The 17,597-nt window shown below is 39.2% G+C and overlaps 1 protein-coding gene across 1 annotated transcript in view; it reads right to left on the bottom strand.

The window, feature by feature from the left end:
- DNAH7 (dynein axonemal heavy chain 7) overlaps nt 1-17,597 on the bottom strand; it is a 264,651-nt gene that overhangs the window by 191,689 nt on the left and 55,365 nt on the right. Inside the window, exons 16-18 of the mRNA XM_032803624.2 lie at nt 15,884-16,030; nt 13,453-14,138; nt 6,677-6,863 (exon numbers count right to left, since the gene is read on the bottom strand). Coding sequence (XP_032659515.1) covers nt 6,677-6,863; nt 13,453-14,138; nt 15,884-16,030 — 1,020 coding nt within the window. The remainder of the gene's footprint in view (nt 1-6,676; nt 6,864-13,452; nt 14,139-15,883; nt 16,031-17,597) is intronic.

Genomic DNA, 17,597 nt, shown 5'->3' with positions numbered 1-17,597 from the left:
TCCTACGTGCATTGGATATAAACCCCGCTTCAGTCCAGACAAGGTGTTGGTAGCTTGAAGGAGAAAGTTGACATTGGAAGCAGAGCTGCAGTAATTGCAGAGAGAAGAGTTTGTCCAGAGAGGATAATTAGAAAGGTCTTGGACAGGAGTGCTGCGTGTGAGTGTGATTGCGTAAGCCCAACAACAGACAACCTTCTAGCGAGTAAGGGCAACGAGTCCTTGCATATATGAGTAGATGCCGAGAAACCGACCTTCACAGCTGAACGGATATAGAGAGGAGAAAAGTAACCTAGGGAGATAAACGCTAGTGCATAGTGCATGTCACCACAACCCAAGGCCCGCTGGTGTTGGGACCTGGAGCAGAGGGCAGGGCCAAATGGTCTGCCTCCCTTCTCCACTTTCTCCTCTTAAGGACCTATTAAGCGGGAGTCAATTTCAAGAAAATGGTTCAATGCAAGCTCAAATATGCGCCTGAACCTATCAGAGAAGAGAAATAGCACGACGAGATCCCAAGTAGAACAAGTTACTTTGGCTAATTGCCAGCACGTGGTGTCGTAGGGTTGGAATTAGCGCGCTGCTGAGGGACAAAGTCCAGTAGGGAGACAAATCCCTCCCAACCTTAGGAAGTCGAACAGACTTGTGGTCCTAAGTGCCTGTATACATCAGCCCGCGGCCCAGCCAAGAGGAACTGGACCAGCGGTCGCAGTCAAAACCGACCAATCAATCGAGACGTCAGCACTAGATTGCAGCAAAGAGACAATCAGCTGCTGCTGATTCAGAGCTGCTCGTACACACCAAAGAGCGCTCATGCTGAGAGGACCTATAGTAGCGATATGAGAGACCCCTTCATGGAACAGAGATCACCATGGGAAGTGACCCATGGACCATTACGAGGCTAGCATTACTTACAGGAAGAACGTGATGTATCCAGGGAGGTGATGATTGAGATGAAACAGCTAGCTGGGAGCTGGGCCTCGCCGAGCAATGGTCTATGGTATCCTTGGCCCCATTCCTAGTGTGGGAAGCCCGAGTATCTTATTTACGAGTTCATGTCAGCAATAACTTGCCGACCAAATTATCCCAGCTAAGAGCAAGATCCTGGCCGTCGTCGAACTGCAACAGCCAAATCAAGCCAGAGTATTCCATTGAAAATGTGCGATTTATGGGAGACAAGAACCCGAACCGCAGTTCTCTTTACCTTAGATTCCATCCTTGACCGAAGATGTCTGCGGCCTTGAATCCACTAGTCTCTAGGAATTGTGACTGGAAGAGTGAAGTACTATTATATGGATACCAAGGTATAATGCAAGGGTTACCACCACGGTCAGACTTGGGGGATGGCGTCAGCGAATGACCCCTCTAGCCTATGCATCAGTGGCTCTGCCCTCGTGCGAAACAGAGCAATGGCAGCCCCGAACTGTTCCAACTCAACGGCTGGTAGACTGGAACCAGGAAGACAACCACAACCCAAAGCCGCCCGGACTGTCGAGACACTCTAGACAAAAACTATAATCGGGAATAGGAGACACTAGTGAGGAATGCTCAGTGAAAGCTCAGTACAGGACCTGCGGGAAGTTTGGTATAGACGTGTGGGGGTCGGGATGCGAATCATGCATGCAGATAGTTTCGTCATAAGGCCGGGCACTGACTAGCCCCAGGCGGTGGTGATACCGGACGAGATGGGCATTCTCTCTTCTTTTTTTGTGCTGGGGAGGGGGGCATGGGTGCTTGGGGGGAAGCATGGCCCAAGGAAGCACCACGGGTGCTGGAGAGGGGGGCGCAGGTGCTGGGGGGAAGTCATGGCCCAGGTGGCATGCAGGTGAGGGGAGGTTGGGGCAGGCTCCCTATCCAGCTCTTGGGAAGCGGCAGCCCCAGCTCCCTAGCTCCACATGCTGCCTCGCTCTGCCCCAAGCCCTGGTTCTGCAGCTCCCATTGGCTAGGAACCACGTCCAGTGGGAGCTGCAGGAGCAGTGCCTGGCTGCATGTGAAGATAGGGAATAGGAATCCCTGTCCCCCCCTGCCACCGCAGGTAAACAGCGGCCCCAAACCCAAACTCCGATCCCCCCCAACACCCAAACTCCTACTTCTGGGGGGTGGGATGTCACGAAACTGCCACAGCAGCAGTCAGTGCGACTGAACCAGGAGCTGCCCGAGCTGCTCAAGTGGCTTCTGGGCCAGCCACACGGGGCTGCTGCAGAAGTCACAGAGGTCACGGAAAGTCATGGAATCTGTGACTTCCGTGACCTCTGTGACAAACACAGAGCCTTACTTTTAATCTAACACAGACTTGTCTTAGATGTTTTAGTAAAATCTTGAATTTCTTCCCCACTAAAAATTAACACTCCTTTTTTTTAGTTATTTAATTTATGAAAACTAGAAATTAAATCACAAAGTAATTTCATTCTCATATGTCTTGCTTTAAAAAAAGATATGTTAAAGATGCATACTCTATAATTATTCAAATTTGTGATGAAAAGTGAGGCAAGTAAAAAAAGCAGTTGTGTTACCTCTCACATCAACTGCATAACACAATGGCATCTAAAGGCAAAAAAGCAAGGACCAGAGTCAAGTTTTGTGATTTAAGAAGAAACATTCATTCAAATGCATTCAAATTCATTCAAACATTCATATGCTTTCTTCTAAACCATAAAATCACAACACTATATTTCTGGACACAGAGTGCCATCTTCTGGGAAAAGATTCCTTTCTGTTTATGACAGTGACACTTCAGAGAGGTTTGCATATTGAGTGGTACAATGGATTATCACAGTGCTCTGAAAAAAATACCAAATATAAATGATGAGTATGATTTTTGTCATTGTAAAATATACTGCATTCCAATAGTTATTTATATTTGGTCCCACCCTAGAACTAGAAATTGCATATGCCACCTGTCAAGGTTTCTTTCCCCACTTTGAACTTTAGAGTACAAAAGTGGGGACCTGCATGAACACTTCTAAGCTTAATTACTAGCTTAGATCTGGTAATGCTGCCACTAGCCAGAAATTCAGTGTCTGGCACACTCCCTGTCCCACTCCCGAGACTTTCCCCTCCCTGGATTGCCTTGGGAGGCTTCACCAATTCCCTGGTGAACACAGATTTAAACTCCTCGGATCTTAAAACAAGGAGGAATTAACCATTCCCCCTCCTTTCCCCCCACCAATTCCTGGGGAGTCCAGACCCAACCCCTTGGATCTTAAAACAAGGAAAATCAATCAGATTCTTAAAAAGAAAACTTTTAACTAAAGAAAGAAAAGGTAAAAATTATCTCTGTAAAATCAGGATGGAAAATGCTTTACATGGTACTCAGATTCATATAGACCAGAGGGACTCCTCCAACCTTAGATTCAAATTTACAGCAAACAGAGGTAAAAATCCTTCCAGCAAAAAGAAACATTCACAAGTTGAGAAAACAAACACACGACTAATCCGCCTTGCCTGGCTACTACTTACAATTTTGAAACATGAAAGACTGATTCAGAAAGATTTGGAGAGCCTGGATGTACATCTGGTCCCAGAGGGAGAGCTGTGAAAAGTTAATAGAACCAGCTGCCTTGACTTTCCACTAGATTCTCCAGGGGCCTTGAGGTTATGGACTATGTCCACACTTCCAGCCCTAATCTTTCCACTACAGATTCCTGACCCAGCTGAGGGCTCTCCATAGAGATCTGTTGTAGGCAGGGTGGTGCTACCAAGGTGAGCGATTTCCCCTGCTCCACTGGGAAGGAGAGATCAAGGCTGAAAGTCTGCTTACCTATCAATGCTGCTCAGTTTTGGGGAAGAATCTGGCCAAGAATTAATAGGGAACTGTCAAGCTTCTTTTACACAACCCTGAGATCCAAATGTATCATTTAACACTAAAAACAGCAGATAAACTTATGATCCTCCAAGGAGGAATCTCTCGCCATAAAAAATGAATGTATTGCATTCATACATGTATATAGTTTTTTTCATCTGCAACAGAATATGGTTAGCATTTTTCACTTAATTCAAGAGTAATACATTCTCTATTAATATACATTAAAACTATTTTCAATTGTATCTGTTTCAGAGCACCCTGATAAAGTGAAACTACTCTGTAGCTACCAATAAGACTGCATCTGGGAATACAATGTGAAATTTTAAACATTAAAAAAGATATAGCAAAAATTGGTAAGATCCNGTTTTCTTGACCTTTAATCCTTTTTATTGCTCTCCTCCCGACTCTCTCCAATTTGTCCACGTCTTTCCTGAAATGTGGCACCCAGATTGGACACAATACCCCAGCTGAGGCCTAATTAGCATGGAGTAGAGCGGAAGAATTATTTCTTGTGTCTTGCTTACAACACTCCTGCTAATACATCCTAGAATGATATTTTCTTTTTTTGCAACAGTGTTATACTGTTGACTCATATTTAGCTTGCGATCCACTATGATCCCCAGACTCTTTTTCGCAGTACTCCTTCCTAGGCAGTCATTTCCTATTTTGTATGTGTACAACTGATTGTTCCTTCCTAAGTGGAGTACTTGAGTTTATCCTTATTGAATTTCATCCTATTTACTTTAGACCATTTGTCCACTTTGTTCCATCACTTCAGTCATGGGGGAAACAAGGGGTGTTAACGTGTCACTTCACTATGAATGGTCACTTGAAATGTGTTAACTTCTTATGCTAAACAATCTGATCCATCTTGTATTTCCAAGACTTGAAGAAGAGCTTTGAGTAAGCTTAAAAGCGTGTCTCTGTTACCAACCAAAGTTGGTCCAATAAAAGATATTACTCCCCCTCCTCCCCCCGTCTCTCTAGATATCCAATTTTTTGACTTTGCCATCATTTGTAGACCTTATCAATATAACACAAGTTAAATGGAATGAAAAGATGGCGGCATGTGAGAGCATGATCATGAAAATTTGTAAGCATGCTAATATTCTGAACACTGTTCATATTGGGAATAACTTCAGAAGATGAATGACTGACAATTCAGAAAAGAGAAATATATCCCAAATACAATTGCTGGGAAACTCAGAAAATGCCTCATTTTGTATATCATACTGCAAGTGCTCTTCCCAAACTGTTGCTCAGAAAACAATCATTGGAGTTCGTGTATCCCTAAATTTTATACATATATCCTGAAAAAGAGAAGATCAAAATATTTTTTAGACTATGATACATACATGTTAACATTTATCCTGATTATACAGTGGGTCTCAAAAAGATACACATAGGTTTTGCCAGGTAAAAATGGAACTTCACACTTTCATCTCCAAGCAGTAATTTCACATTCAGCACAATTTTAATGGAAAGGAATGGACATTCATATGTCTTTAAAAGATTCGACAATACAATGAATTTTTTACAGTCTACAAAGTCAGGCATTGGCAATGTCCCCATACCACAGAAATGATTAAGGCTGAATATAGATTTCTCCTTTAATTTATTATTTATTTCCTCATAGGTAACCGGTTATTTCCCTGATGTACCAAGTTCGTAAAGTATTTATTTTCTTGTTGAGCTATAGGGGGGCTGTCATAAGTAGATAGGTAAGGTAAGGGTTAAATTTCTTTTACCTGTAAAGGGTGAACAATGGGAACCAAACACCTGACCAGAGGACCAATCAGAGAGCTGGATTTTTTAAAAGTCAGGGGCGGGAATTGTGTACTCTGTGTCTTTGTGTTTCTCCCAGCTATGGAGGAAACAGCTTTCCTACTAACTCCTATTTCTTTCTAACGTTTTCCTACAAAGTGTGAGTACAAAGGCAACAAGGCAAATAGGCTGTTATATGCTTTGTGTTGTATTTACATATGTGTTGTACTGTGCTGGATTGGTTTAATTTGGCTATCTTTTAAATCAGACTGTGTATTCATATTTTCTTATAAGCAAGAGCCTGTATTGATCTCTTAATGCAGTAATATTGTTTTGTATTTTCTTTCTTTTTATATAAAGTTCTTTTTTAAAACCTGGCTGAGGTTTTTGGGGTTTCTCTGGTGAGGCTACAGGAAGGGGGTGGGAAAATCTCGTTATATTAGCTTTACTAAGATTTTGAAATGCATCGCCTCAGGCTACAGGAGGGGGTGGGAAAATCTCGTTATATTAGCTTTACTAAGATTTTGAAATGCATCGCCTCAGGGGGAAAGGTTGGGGTGACTCGGGGTAACTAGGAACCCTAAATAGTCCTAGTTGGTGGCAGCGAGATAAAATCCAAGCTGGGTATAAGCTTGGGGGAGGTTCAGTAAACACTCAGATGTTGAACTCTAAGTCCAGATCTGAGACAGACGTTTATTACAGGGGCTAAGATAGAATATCTGATGCAGGTTTAACATCTGGGGTTTTAGAGATAGAGATCTCTCTCCTGTTCATTATGCGATTAGATAAAACCCTTTAAAATGAGCAAATGCACGATTTCAGTAAACACTTAGGAATATTATAGTAGTCAGTCTTTTAGTGCTGAAAGAAGTGAATTTCTTTATATTATTTTGCTTTACATACTGTTTAAATTGTTTAATTTTACTTGTCGATATACTGTCCTTCTAGGTAGCTGAAATAAGTTTGACAGCCAATATTAACAAAACAAAACAAAAAAAGAACCAGGAAAAGGGTTAGTATGAAATATACAGGACACATTTTTATCTCGCCAGAAGCAATTTTCTGATACATACTACAAACACACTCATTTTTTCTTAAGAGAGTTGTCCTTACCTGTAAGACAGATTTCATTAGATCTTTCCAGGTTTTATCCACAGCGGTGAATCGCCTACTTTCCTCAGGCATCTGAGCCATAATGTCAGGAGAACTGAAAATTGGCTCCAAATACAGCCAAGTAGCTTGAACCTTCAGCCATTCATCAAGGATTTCCTGTACCAACAACAGCTTTCCTTCCCATTCCCTATAAAACAGAAAGCATCGATTCATGCACTGTATTAATACTAACAGTAAATCTTTTTACTTAGAATATTAACTTCTTAGACTTTTTTACACATACAAATTACAATCATTGAGGATCAGGAACTGGACAACATAAATAATAACTTCAATTTATAAAGTACTTTCCAACATTATCAGTTTTTCTTCAAAAAGTACAATAGCCTTTTTTAACACAGATCTTTATTCCTCAATTCCCTACAATGCCTTTGCAGGCAGACTGGCGAGTAAGAAATACATGCAACCCTTAAATGAAGGATGTCATCTTTGGTCAAAATGGATAAATAAATACTGAACTACAGTTTCCAACAATTAATTATTTGTGACATGGGTCCAAAACATGGGCCCCAAAACTGATGAAACAGAAATAACACAACTAGTGTAGTTTGACTTCTAACTAAGGACTTGATCCAAAGCCATTGAAAGCCATAGGAATATTTCCATTGATCTGAGTGAGTTTTTGATCAGATCCTGAATGAGGATCTATGTACTTTCAGGAACATTATATTGAACAGAACTCACAGTTTAAGCATGTGCTATTATATTTACAATAAGGAAAAAATAAGGAATAATGTACCCCACAACACACACAACTGTATATAGTCTGCAAGTCCACCAAAAGTTTTTTTCTGTCAATATCATAAATCATTAGAGAATGAGAACTCAAATTCTGGTAATGTCACTGAAACCCTATAACGGAAAAACAGCCTTTATCTATGTACAGAATATTTTGGACGTGATCTGGAGCCTTTGCTCATGTGAGTGACGCATTGACTTCACTGGAACCACTCACATAGCAAAGCTACAGGAATTCATAGATCTCATAGATTTTAATGTTACAGAGGAACATTCTGTTCATCTAGCTTTCATACATAGGCCACAAAATTTCAGATAGTGATTTCTGCATCTAACCCTGTAACCTGTGGTTGAAGTAGATCGTTTCTTTTAGAATGACATTAAAAGTCTTCATTAAAAGAGTGGTGGAGAATTTACCACATCTTTTGGTAAACTGTTCCAATAGTTAATTATCCTCACTGTGAAATTTTTTTATTTTATTTCTAATTTAAACTTTGCTGACTTCAATTTCAGCCATTGAATGTTGCATGCCTTTGTCTGCTAATGAGACCGCTAACATTAGATATCTCCTCCCTTTGTAGTACGTATTGATCGTAGTTAAATTCTTTTTAAATTTTCTCTCTGATAAACTAAAAAGATTAGAGTTCTTTTAGTCTCTCATTATATAGCATGTTTTCCAGACCACAGGTCATTCTTTTAGCTCTTCTCTGAACTCTTCCCAATTTTTCAATATCCTTCTTAAAATGCTGAAACCAAAATCGGGTACAAAATTTCAGTAGTCATCTCACCAGTGCCAGAGGAGATAATATTACTACTAGGGCTGGTCGAAACTCAAAAACTTTTCAAACTTTGTTTTCATTCCAAATCAAAGCAAAAGCAAAACAGTATCAAAATTTTCCACAAAATGGAAATTTTAACTGTTTCCAAAATTTTATTGTAGACAAGATTTGATATTATGTTTTTAAATTAAATGTTTTTAAAATTTATTTTATTTATTATATTTACAATATTTCATGATGCCTGTAGTAGTAGTGTACAATATGACACTACTACTACAGGCATCATGAAATACACTAAGAGCAGCTGTTACTTAGTACAGATTGAAACATCTTGCCTTATTTTCTAGATCAAAATGTCTCGTTTGTGTTGTAATTAAACAGTTTACCACTAACACAAAGATGTCAATCTGTACTAAACAGCAGAAGTCCTTGATGTTTTTAAAAAAATAAAATGTAAGAGTAAAATATGTTGACAATTTCTTATCATGTGATCACTTGACATAACATGTCAGATTATACATTACTACTTCTGACATATCATGAAATAATGCAAACATAAGTACACCTCTACCTCGATATAAAGCTGCCCTCAGGAGCCAAAAAATCTTACCGTGTTGTAGGTGAAACCGCATTATATTGAACTTCCTTTGATCTGCTGGAGTGCGCAGCCCCGCCTCCCCGGAGCACTGCTTTACCGTGTTGAATTCGAATTCATGTTATATCGGGTCGCGTTATATCAGGGTAGAGGTGTATAAATAAAAACAAAAAAAACTGGGAAAAATGTTTTCAAATATAATTTGAATTTTTTCCCAAAACTAAATTTTCAAAACAAAAAAGCATCTGTTTATAAAATATGTGTTTTAATGGGAAATTTCATCAAAATCAATATCATTTTGACAAAAATCCTTTTTGTCACACTGCATTTTGCAAGGGTAAACTGTTTTGATAAAAACACTTGCTTGATATTCCTGTTTCTCTGGCATAAGAGAGAGGAACACAAATGGTACTTATACCTTGCCCTATATATTGTGGGACCCAATGTAAAATGACATAAGTTTCTTCTTTCACCCTATACCATTGGCAGCTTTCTGCCTGCATATAACTTCTCACCTCCAAAGGTTGTGATAACCTCCTATTTCACCTACTCTGGTAACTTCTCCATCCAAAAGATGGAGACAAAAATGCAATTTTGCGAGTAAAGAGTCAGGGAGAGCAGTTAAAAAATTCAGTCTTTCACTGTTTGCTGCCACCATCATCAGACAGAACTGCAGGAGGAAATCTGGGATTGTGCTCGGACAAGTGAGCCAGAGTTATATGTTTTCCTATATTCTTGGAAGAGTGGTGCTTTATGTGAGATTACACAGGTCCCACAGACCTTAAAGCTTATACTACACTATTATAAACCTTGTCAATGTCATCAACACCATGAGATGGAATTACAATGTTATACTGTACGTAAGGACATTTCTCTCACAGTTGGAAGCACCACAGAAACACATCACGATAAACAGAAAACACAACACGCATGAGTCATTGGCCATCAATCTTCCTACACACTTCATGATCTTCAGAGCCTTGAGAAGTGCACCTTACTATACATGCCATCCAGTCAGCCACATCATCAAACTACTTGCTGCCGACATTCCCTGCATCTGGAACCATAAAAGCTTGCTTTGGAAATCTTCCTCCATTCATCCAACCCATATGTCCCACAAACTCAAGTTTTCTTCATCTGATTGTCTTGATGATATCAGATATCATTCTGGTTATGCTGTAAAGTCAAACGAGTGCCTCCTCATTAGTCAAGTGTGAAATATAGCCAATGTGCAGCAATCACGTGTAACATTTCAATTTGAAGGTAAAAAGCCTGTTAACAACCTCTTTCCTTCACATCTATGTCTCATCTGCACATCTGCTGAAGACAAGAAACTGCAGCAATTTCATTTTACACTTTGTGATAACACTTTTGCTTCTCCAAATGTCTGAGTGCCTCTAGAGCAGCAGTCGTGAGTCTAATTCTATGTCAGATCTCTAAGTGATGTTTTATGTCCCTTGTAATTATACTACCCAGGTGTTTGAAGTGCTCAACACACTCCAATGCCTCCTCAAGATTTCGGGAGGAATATCTTCACTTCTTCAACAGAGATGTCACCACTGTCTGTGTATTTTTGCATGATACCTTTAGACCTAATTTGTCTACTTTCCCCGCACTCTTTCTACCAATTTTTGCACCTCTTCTTGCAATGAGCCAATTGGGTCACTATCATCAGTAAAGCACAAATGATTAATTTTTCATTCATGGATGGGGACATCATTCTGTAGGTTTTCATCAGTGGCTCTTCTGAAGATTTCTTCAAGATGACAGCTGAAGAGGGTTGGTGATAACAAAGCAGCTCTGTCTAACAACTATCCTCAAGTCAAACCAACTACTTTGCACATGCTCCACAAACAGTAAAGTCATCACACTTCTGAAGAGATTTTTGTATCAGACTTAGAACACTTTCACCAACTCCCACCAGCCAGAGGACTGCTCAAAGAGATTTGCGCCATATGCTGTCAAATGCTTTAACTAAATCCACAATCCTTATAGTGTGTATGGTAACACCCATTGTTTCATGTTCTCTGTGTATATATATATATCTTCCTGCTATATTTTCCACTACATGCATCCGATGAAGTGGGCTGTAGCCCATGAAAGCTTATGCTCAAATAAATTTGTTAGTCTCTAAGGTGCCACAAGTACTCCTGTTCTAAATCCACAAAGACATGGACCACTTCCCATCATTCTCCAGCACTTTCTCAGATAGCACATGAAGATTGAATATTTGCTCCACTGTATCTCTTTGGTCTAAACCTGGCTTGTTCTTCAGTCAGAAAGCTCTTTACCTTGGATGCAATTCTCTACAGGATGATGTGCAGCAGTATCTTCTAGGTGTGTCAATAATGAGATTGTGCAACAATTTCTACAAACAGCTGAGACCCCCTTTTTAGCAATAGAAACCATCAGTAACTGTGTCCAAGTCTTGGACCATCTTCCAGATGCTGAAATCACATTGGAAAGCTTTTGGGACACCCAGATGAGTGCCTCTCTTTTAATTAGTTCTGATATGGTATCCACTCCAATGACTTTATTGTTTCTCAGTGTTTCATGTTCGCACCACATCCTCAACTTCTTCAATCAGGATAAGTCAGCTTCTCCAGTAGATTTCCTCTGCCTCTTACACTTTCATCTTAGAAGTCATTTGTTCATATTGTATAGTTCTCAGCAATATCTGCCACAAGTGCTGGGTGAAACATTATAAACCTTTCAAAAAAGTGTTCTGATGGTTTGGTAGGCCTTCCTACTGGCAACTGACGCAAAAGAGTTCTGTCTATATCTATGCACTGTCCTTCAAGTCACTCTTCTTTTGCCACTTTAATCAGTGCATCACTTTCTTGAGTTATACAGGAATATTGCTCTCTTGAAATTTCATCCATCTTCCTTTGTGCTCTTAGCTTCCTTCATTGACCACACAACTCAATAATTTTCTCCATGTTCCAAGGTTTCTTCTGTAGGATCTGTTTCCCCAGGAGTTTATTCATAGTCTATAATCCAGAAGAAGATGTTATGCTCTGTCTTATCTACACTACCTGTGCTGAGGTCAACAGTTTGAACAAAATCTGCAATCATCTGCCTAAATTCCATTTGTGTTTCATGGATTTTCTGTTTGTCGACATTATAGCAGACTCTGAGGATACTTGCCAGTTATTTCTTGCTTCGCAGTTTGATCTTTATGTTGGCTATAACTACATTATAATTAAATCCTAGGCCAGCCTTCTTGAAGGACTGAGTCCCCAGCACACTATAACACTATCTCATCATGATGAAGTTGATCTGGTTCCAATTCTGCAAAAACAGAATGCCAAAGTCCTTTGCCTTCACAGTTTGTGCTTGAACAAGGTATTCATTATTACTATGTAATTTCCAGTTGCAAATTGCATGAGCCACTGTTTGTCTGGCCATACCCCAATCTCTAACACAGCTGCAGCATTCTGGGTAATTCTTAGGACCAATACTGTATGTACTTTTTGATATATGTAATTATAAATAATTATTGTTTAATATATTTCAGTGGAAATTTTCACTCTTCTGACATTAAGAGAGAACAACCATTATACTGCAATAAATCAGGAATGACATGATGAATATTTGACATTATATATATTTGTCGAATGGGTCAACTCAAACAACATTTTTCAATTTCCTATCAAGTAAGGATGCTCAAAAATTAGAAGAGTCAACTTATATTTAAATATTTAATTTAAATATATCATTGTAAATGCAAGATTTTCATGTTTTTTCCAGCATGGCTACGCCTGCTGGCTTTAAGAACAGAGCAAACTATTTACTGAGGAAACCAGGTAGGAATTAGGGAAAAACCAAGGCAAGAGTGTAAATAATTTTTTACTTGTTTGTCTTTTTCATTTTCTTCATACTCTTTATGTCATTTGCTGACTCCAATTTATTTAATATTCAGAAAGATTACAATTTAGGTAAAGATAACACTTTTTCCATTGGCCCACTACTTCCCCAATTATGCTGCCATTATTTATTATTAGGCCTTGTCTATACTATGGGGTGAGATCAATCTAAATTACACAACTTCAGCTACATGAATAACATAGCTGAAGTCAATGTACTTAGATCTACTAACTGCAGGGTCCACACTATGCTATGTCAGTGGGAGAGCGTCTCCTGTCAACTTCCCTTGTGCTTCTTACTCAGGTGGAGTACAGGAGTTGACAGGAGAGCGATTTGTGGCTAAATCGACTGCCGATGCATCAATCGCCACATGTCGATCCCCGGTAAGTGTAGACAAGCCTTATTCTGTTGAAATAAATGGAATGCTAGGCTGCACCTTGTATATTTGGCAGCATAGCATGTGCATCCTAAATGAACATACTAAAAACATCCCCCAGCTATCAAGTGGTTAAGTAGTTCCCTCACTTTTAATTAACTGTAAAAACCAGCTATGTGGAATTAAATACTGGTACCAGTAAATGGTTTTAGCCCTTTTAAAATAAGATTACCACCCTTCTTAGGGAGGATTACCAAAACACACAAACATTCTATTCCAATCATATCTTTTGATTAAGGAGAATAACTCATTTTTTACTTGTAAAAGTCACTGTTGCTTTCTATTAGTCAAAACATTTTACCTTATTTTTTTTTCATAAGGTTTAATGAATGGAGATCCTCTCATGGTTTGTGTTTTGACAATGTGGTCATCCAATAACATCTGAATATCATCCACTGATGACAAAATATAGGTTCCTGTTTCTCTATAAGAAAGGAGGATAAATTCCATTGCATCCCATTCAGATATCATTTTAATCATGGCCTTCTCAAGTGAATGTTCTTTGCTGGCTGCTTCACTGATAGCCTCAAATTTATCCAAGTATGGACCAAGTTGCATATCAATATATAAAGAGACAGTTGAGTCTTCTGAAGGCTTCAGTGAAAACCCAACAATTTCTGACATAGCCTCCCAGTGCCGTTCTTGCAAACCAGGGTTACAAATCACCTGGATTAGAGGAATGTGTTCTTTGAATTCTTCCACTTTTGCTTTAATCTTTGTTGTCACTGATAATGCATTTGGGGAATCATGGAAGGTTTTTTCTAGTTTATATAGTCCACGCCAATAGTTTCCTACATCTATCTCTACTTGGTCTGGATTCACCTTTGTGAATAATCCCTCCATCCAGTTTCTGTGTTTGGTAGTGAACTCTACAGTCATATCATAGAGACGAAGATATGGGTTAAGAGTGTCTTGAATTTTTTTACGCTGAGGGTACTGAGAAGCTAGCCATCCAAAGGCCTCTTCTTCTGCATTAAACTGATCGATCTGTAGAGGCAAAAGTGAGGTATGAAATATAGAACAATTTGTCCACACCCACTAACCATTTTTACATTAGTATTTATACACATATATTAATAGAAAACATCTAACTGTATATTACAAAAAATTAAGATGATACAGAAGCAAATATTTTTTAAAAATCTAAAATAGAAGGACATGCCTACCTATATAAATAAAATCACAATATAAATTAACAAACAACCACCCTTAATCACCTCTCTCAACCCACCACCATCAGCTGTTCACAAAAATAGAAACATGCTCTTAAGGTCAACAAATTCAGACTCGGATGCAAGACTAAAGAGTGAACAAGTTCCAGAGTCAAATATCTTTCATAGAAAACGCTCTATCATCAACCTCCTCTCTTTTAAAATGAGACTGTCAGCTCAAGCTTTGTATTTCTCCAGTGGGATGACATAAAACTGGCAAGGCTAGAGCACACAGCACACCATCTGGTCCTTAGCTGGCAGAGCAGTCGCTAGGAGACAGTTTAATATGAACAACTTTACAGAGCCGTTAAAGAGCAACTTTAAGTTGCTCTAGATTATACTGAGGGTCATTTCAGCCCCTCTCAAGCACAGCATCAAGGAACCCATAAAAATGGCACACAGTTACTTTTGTGTGGCACAGGTCAGAACTGAGCCAACAAAGAAGGGTGCCATCGGCACACTAGAGAGATTCTTTCTCACTATGGGCCTGATCCAAAGCTCAAGCCCATAGTCAGTCTAACTTCAGTGGGCTATGAATCAGGCACCTACAGCCCAATTCTATTTCCAATGAAGTCAATAAACGTTTTGCCATTGGTTTTAATGCAAGCAGACTATGACACTCTTAATGGCCCAACATACATGTTGGGCAGTAAAGGAGACTACATAGATCAATACTGTACCGTGCAAGAGATGAGCACTCACCCAACACAAACTTCTGAAACCTCTCAGAAAGACAGAAATGCCAGTTAAATGTTACTCCTTCAAACCCTGCTAGGGACCGTATGTGTGTTACCAAAACCTCATTGTCAATAGTACTGAAGCCAGCTGACAGATCTAAAAAAGATCTAAAAAGGTGTCAATATAAATACCTGGGTCAAGATCCTAGGCCCCTGAAAAATCCTTTGTGCATCACAGCAGTTATACTTATCTCCTTTGTTAAGCGCTCTGAAATCTTCGTAAGAAAAGCACTACAAATGGGTTAGAGGTATTATTGCTCGCTTTGCCTTCACCTTGCACCATTAACAGGGGTTGGTGGTAGAGGTTCATACAGCATATGTGACTGGCACAACTTTTACAAACCAGCTGGCGAGGCCTGATGTTCTTGGTTTGAAACTGGAGTTTTTCTTCTCCTGGTTAGACTGCCTGCCACAGCTAATAAGCCCCTTGGCCAGACAGAGGCACAGAGAAGTGACTTGCCGAAAATAACCCAACAGGTGACTTAGCCAGAAATGGAACTTGAATCCCACTCCAGCCTCCTCTCCATTGCCTCCACCAATATAGGTATTATTATTATTAAGGTAACAACTGTTCATTCCCCAACAATTACCACATTTGCCAGCACAAGTTAGAATACCCATGATCCTCTAATAATGGGCCCCAGAGGCTTGTTCAGACCCTTCAGCGTCCAAGATCAGGGAAAATTGGTAAGTTTTACTACTTGTCAATAATTGTTCACTGTCAAAGCTTTTCATTTTATACAAATTCATCTATTTATATTTAGGGCAAATTTGAAATCTCTACCTTATCAGCAGCCACATCCAACTTTGCACTCAATGCCTGAGCTTTTTTTAGATATCTGTTGACTTCCTGAATGTCTCCAAATGTGTAAAATTCTTCAACTTGCTTAGAGTAACTCTCCAATTCCTCAACAAATCGTTCACAACGTATCTAATAAAGTGACAAACAACATTATACACTTGGGTTCAAGAGGAATTCTGCCTCCCTCCCCGCCCATGTATAGCATTACAACATTGAATAGGGGCCAGATGTTTAAAAATATTTAGTTGTTGCTCCACACAGCATTGCAAGGTTTATGCAACATAGATGGCTAAATCCCATTTTCAAAAGTGATATAAGCACTTCGGCTCCTAAGATTGAACATCAATTGAAAGTCAATAGCACTTAGATCCTAAGTGTCTCGGTCACTTTTGAAAGTGGGACTTAGCTGTCTAAGTCACTTAGGCCTTGCAGTGCTGAATGAAGAACACCTAAATATCATTAAAAATCTGAGCCTTGGCATATGTTATGTTAAAGTATCAGTACAGGTCACAGATGCCTCTGACAGATTATAAAACTATATGGACAAATTACCTGACCCGGTGTAGTAAATTCTATGCCACCTTCTGACTAATTACATTTTCTTAATTTTTGAAAAACACCAACCATATATGTGAGAAGTATGATACTAAGATCTGATTTTCAATTTTGGAATCAAGCCCTGTGCCCATAATGCCCCTTTCCAATTTCATCCAGATTCCAACTAGTGGTCATCAAGCGTAAGAGTTTGCATCAGGCCTTGCAAATTCTTCAAGTACTCCCACTGAAGTCAGTTTGTGGTCCACACCCTGGTTTACCAGACACTGAAGTCAACTGGATTGCTACAACGGGTAATGTTTTGCAGTCTTTGTGAACATACAAATAATGCACCCACTGAAGCAATAATACAATTGACATAAATTAAAATAATCGTACTTACACTAAATACTGATAAATAAGACATTCACTGTTCACTTTTATGTGCAAAGGTTTTCCATTTCTAACCTGCATTTATCCGCTACAAAAATCAATGACACCCTCGAAAACTATAAAATAGTATAAAGAAAAATATACTAGAGATAAATACTATATGTAAAATAACTGATTTTTTTAAAGTACAAATAAAATAAATATAGTCCACAGTAAATCTACAGTTACAAAATTGAATTACTTTAAAATGATCCTAGAAGCAATATTCACTTTTGTTAGTGAATGTAGATAACTTTCTTGTCAGAACTACATTAGTTTTTTATTAGATCTGGCATATTTCTGTTGATGTCAGTGGGGCTACTCACATGCTTTAAATTAAGCAGATGCACACATATTTTCAGGATTAGGACTTTAAAAGTTTCATACATATAACTCTTATCAACATCTATGGCAGTCCTGCACAAAGAAGGCTTACAGAATTGGGCCCAAACTGTGAAACAAAAGAACATAAGAACGGCTGTACTGGGTCAGACCAAAGGTCCATCTAGCCCAGAATCCTGTCTACCGATAGTGGCCAATGACAGGGCCCCAGAGAGAGTGAACCTAACAGGTAATGATCAAGTGATTGCTCTCTTGCCATCCAACTCCATCCTCTGACAAACAGAGGCTAGGGACACCATTCCTTACCCATCCTGGCTAATAGCCATTTATGGACTTAACCACCATGAATTTAACCAGTTATCTTTTAAACGCTGTTATAGTCCTAGCC

The sequence above is a fragment of the Chelonoidis abingdonii genome, chromosome 10 (assembly GCF_003597395.2).
Source record: "Chelonoidis abingdonii isolate Lonesome George chromosome 10, CheloAbing_2.0, whole genome shotgun sequence".
Lineage (NCBI taxonomy): Eukaryota > Metazoa > Chordata > Testudines > Testudinidae > Chelonoidis > Chelonoidis abingdonii.
Note: the sequence above shows the minus strand (reverse complement) of the source record. Positions and strands in the feature narration are given on the sequence as shown.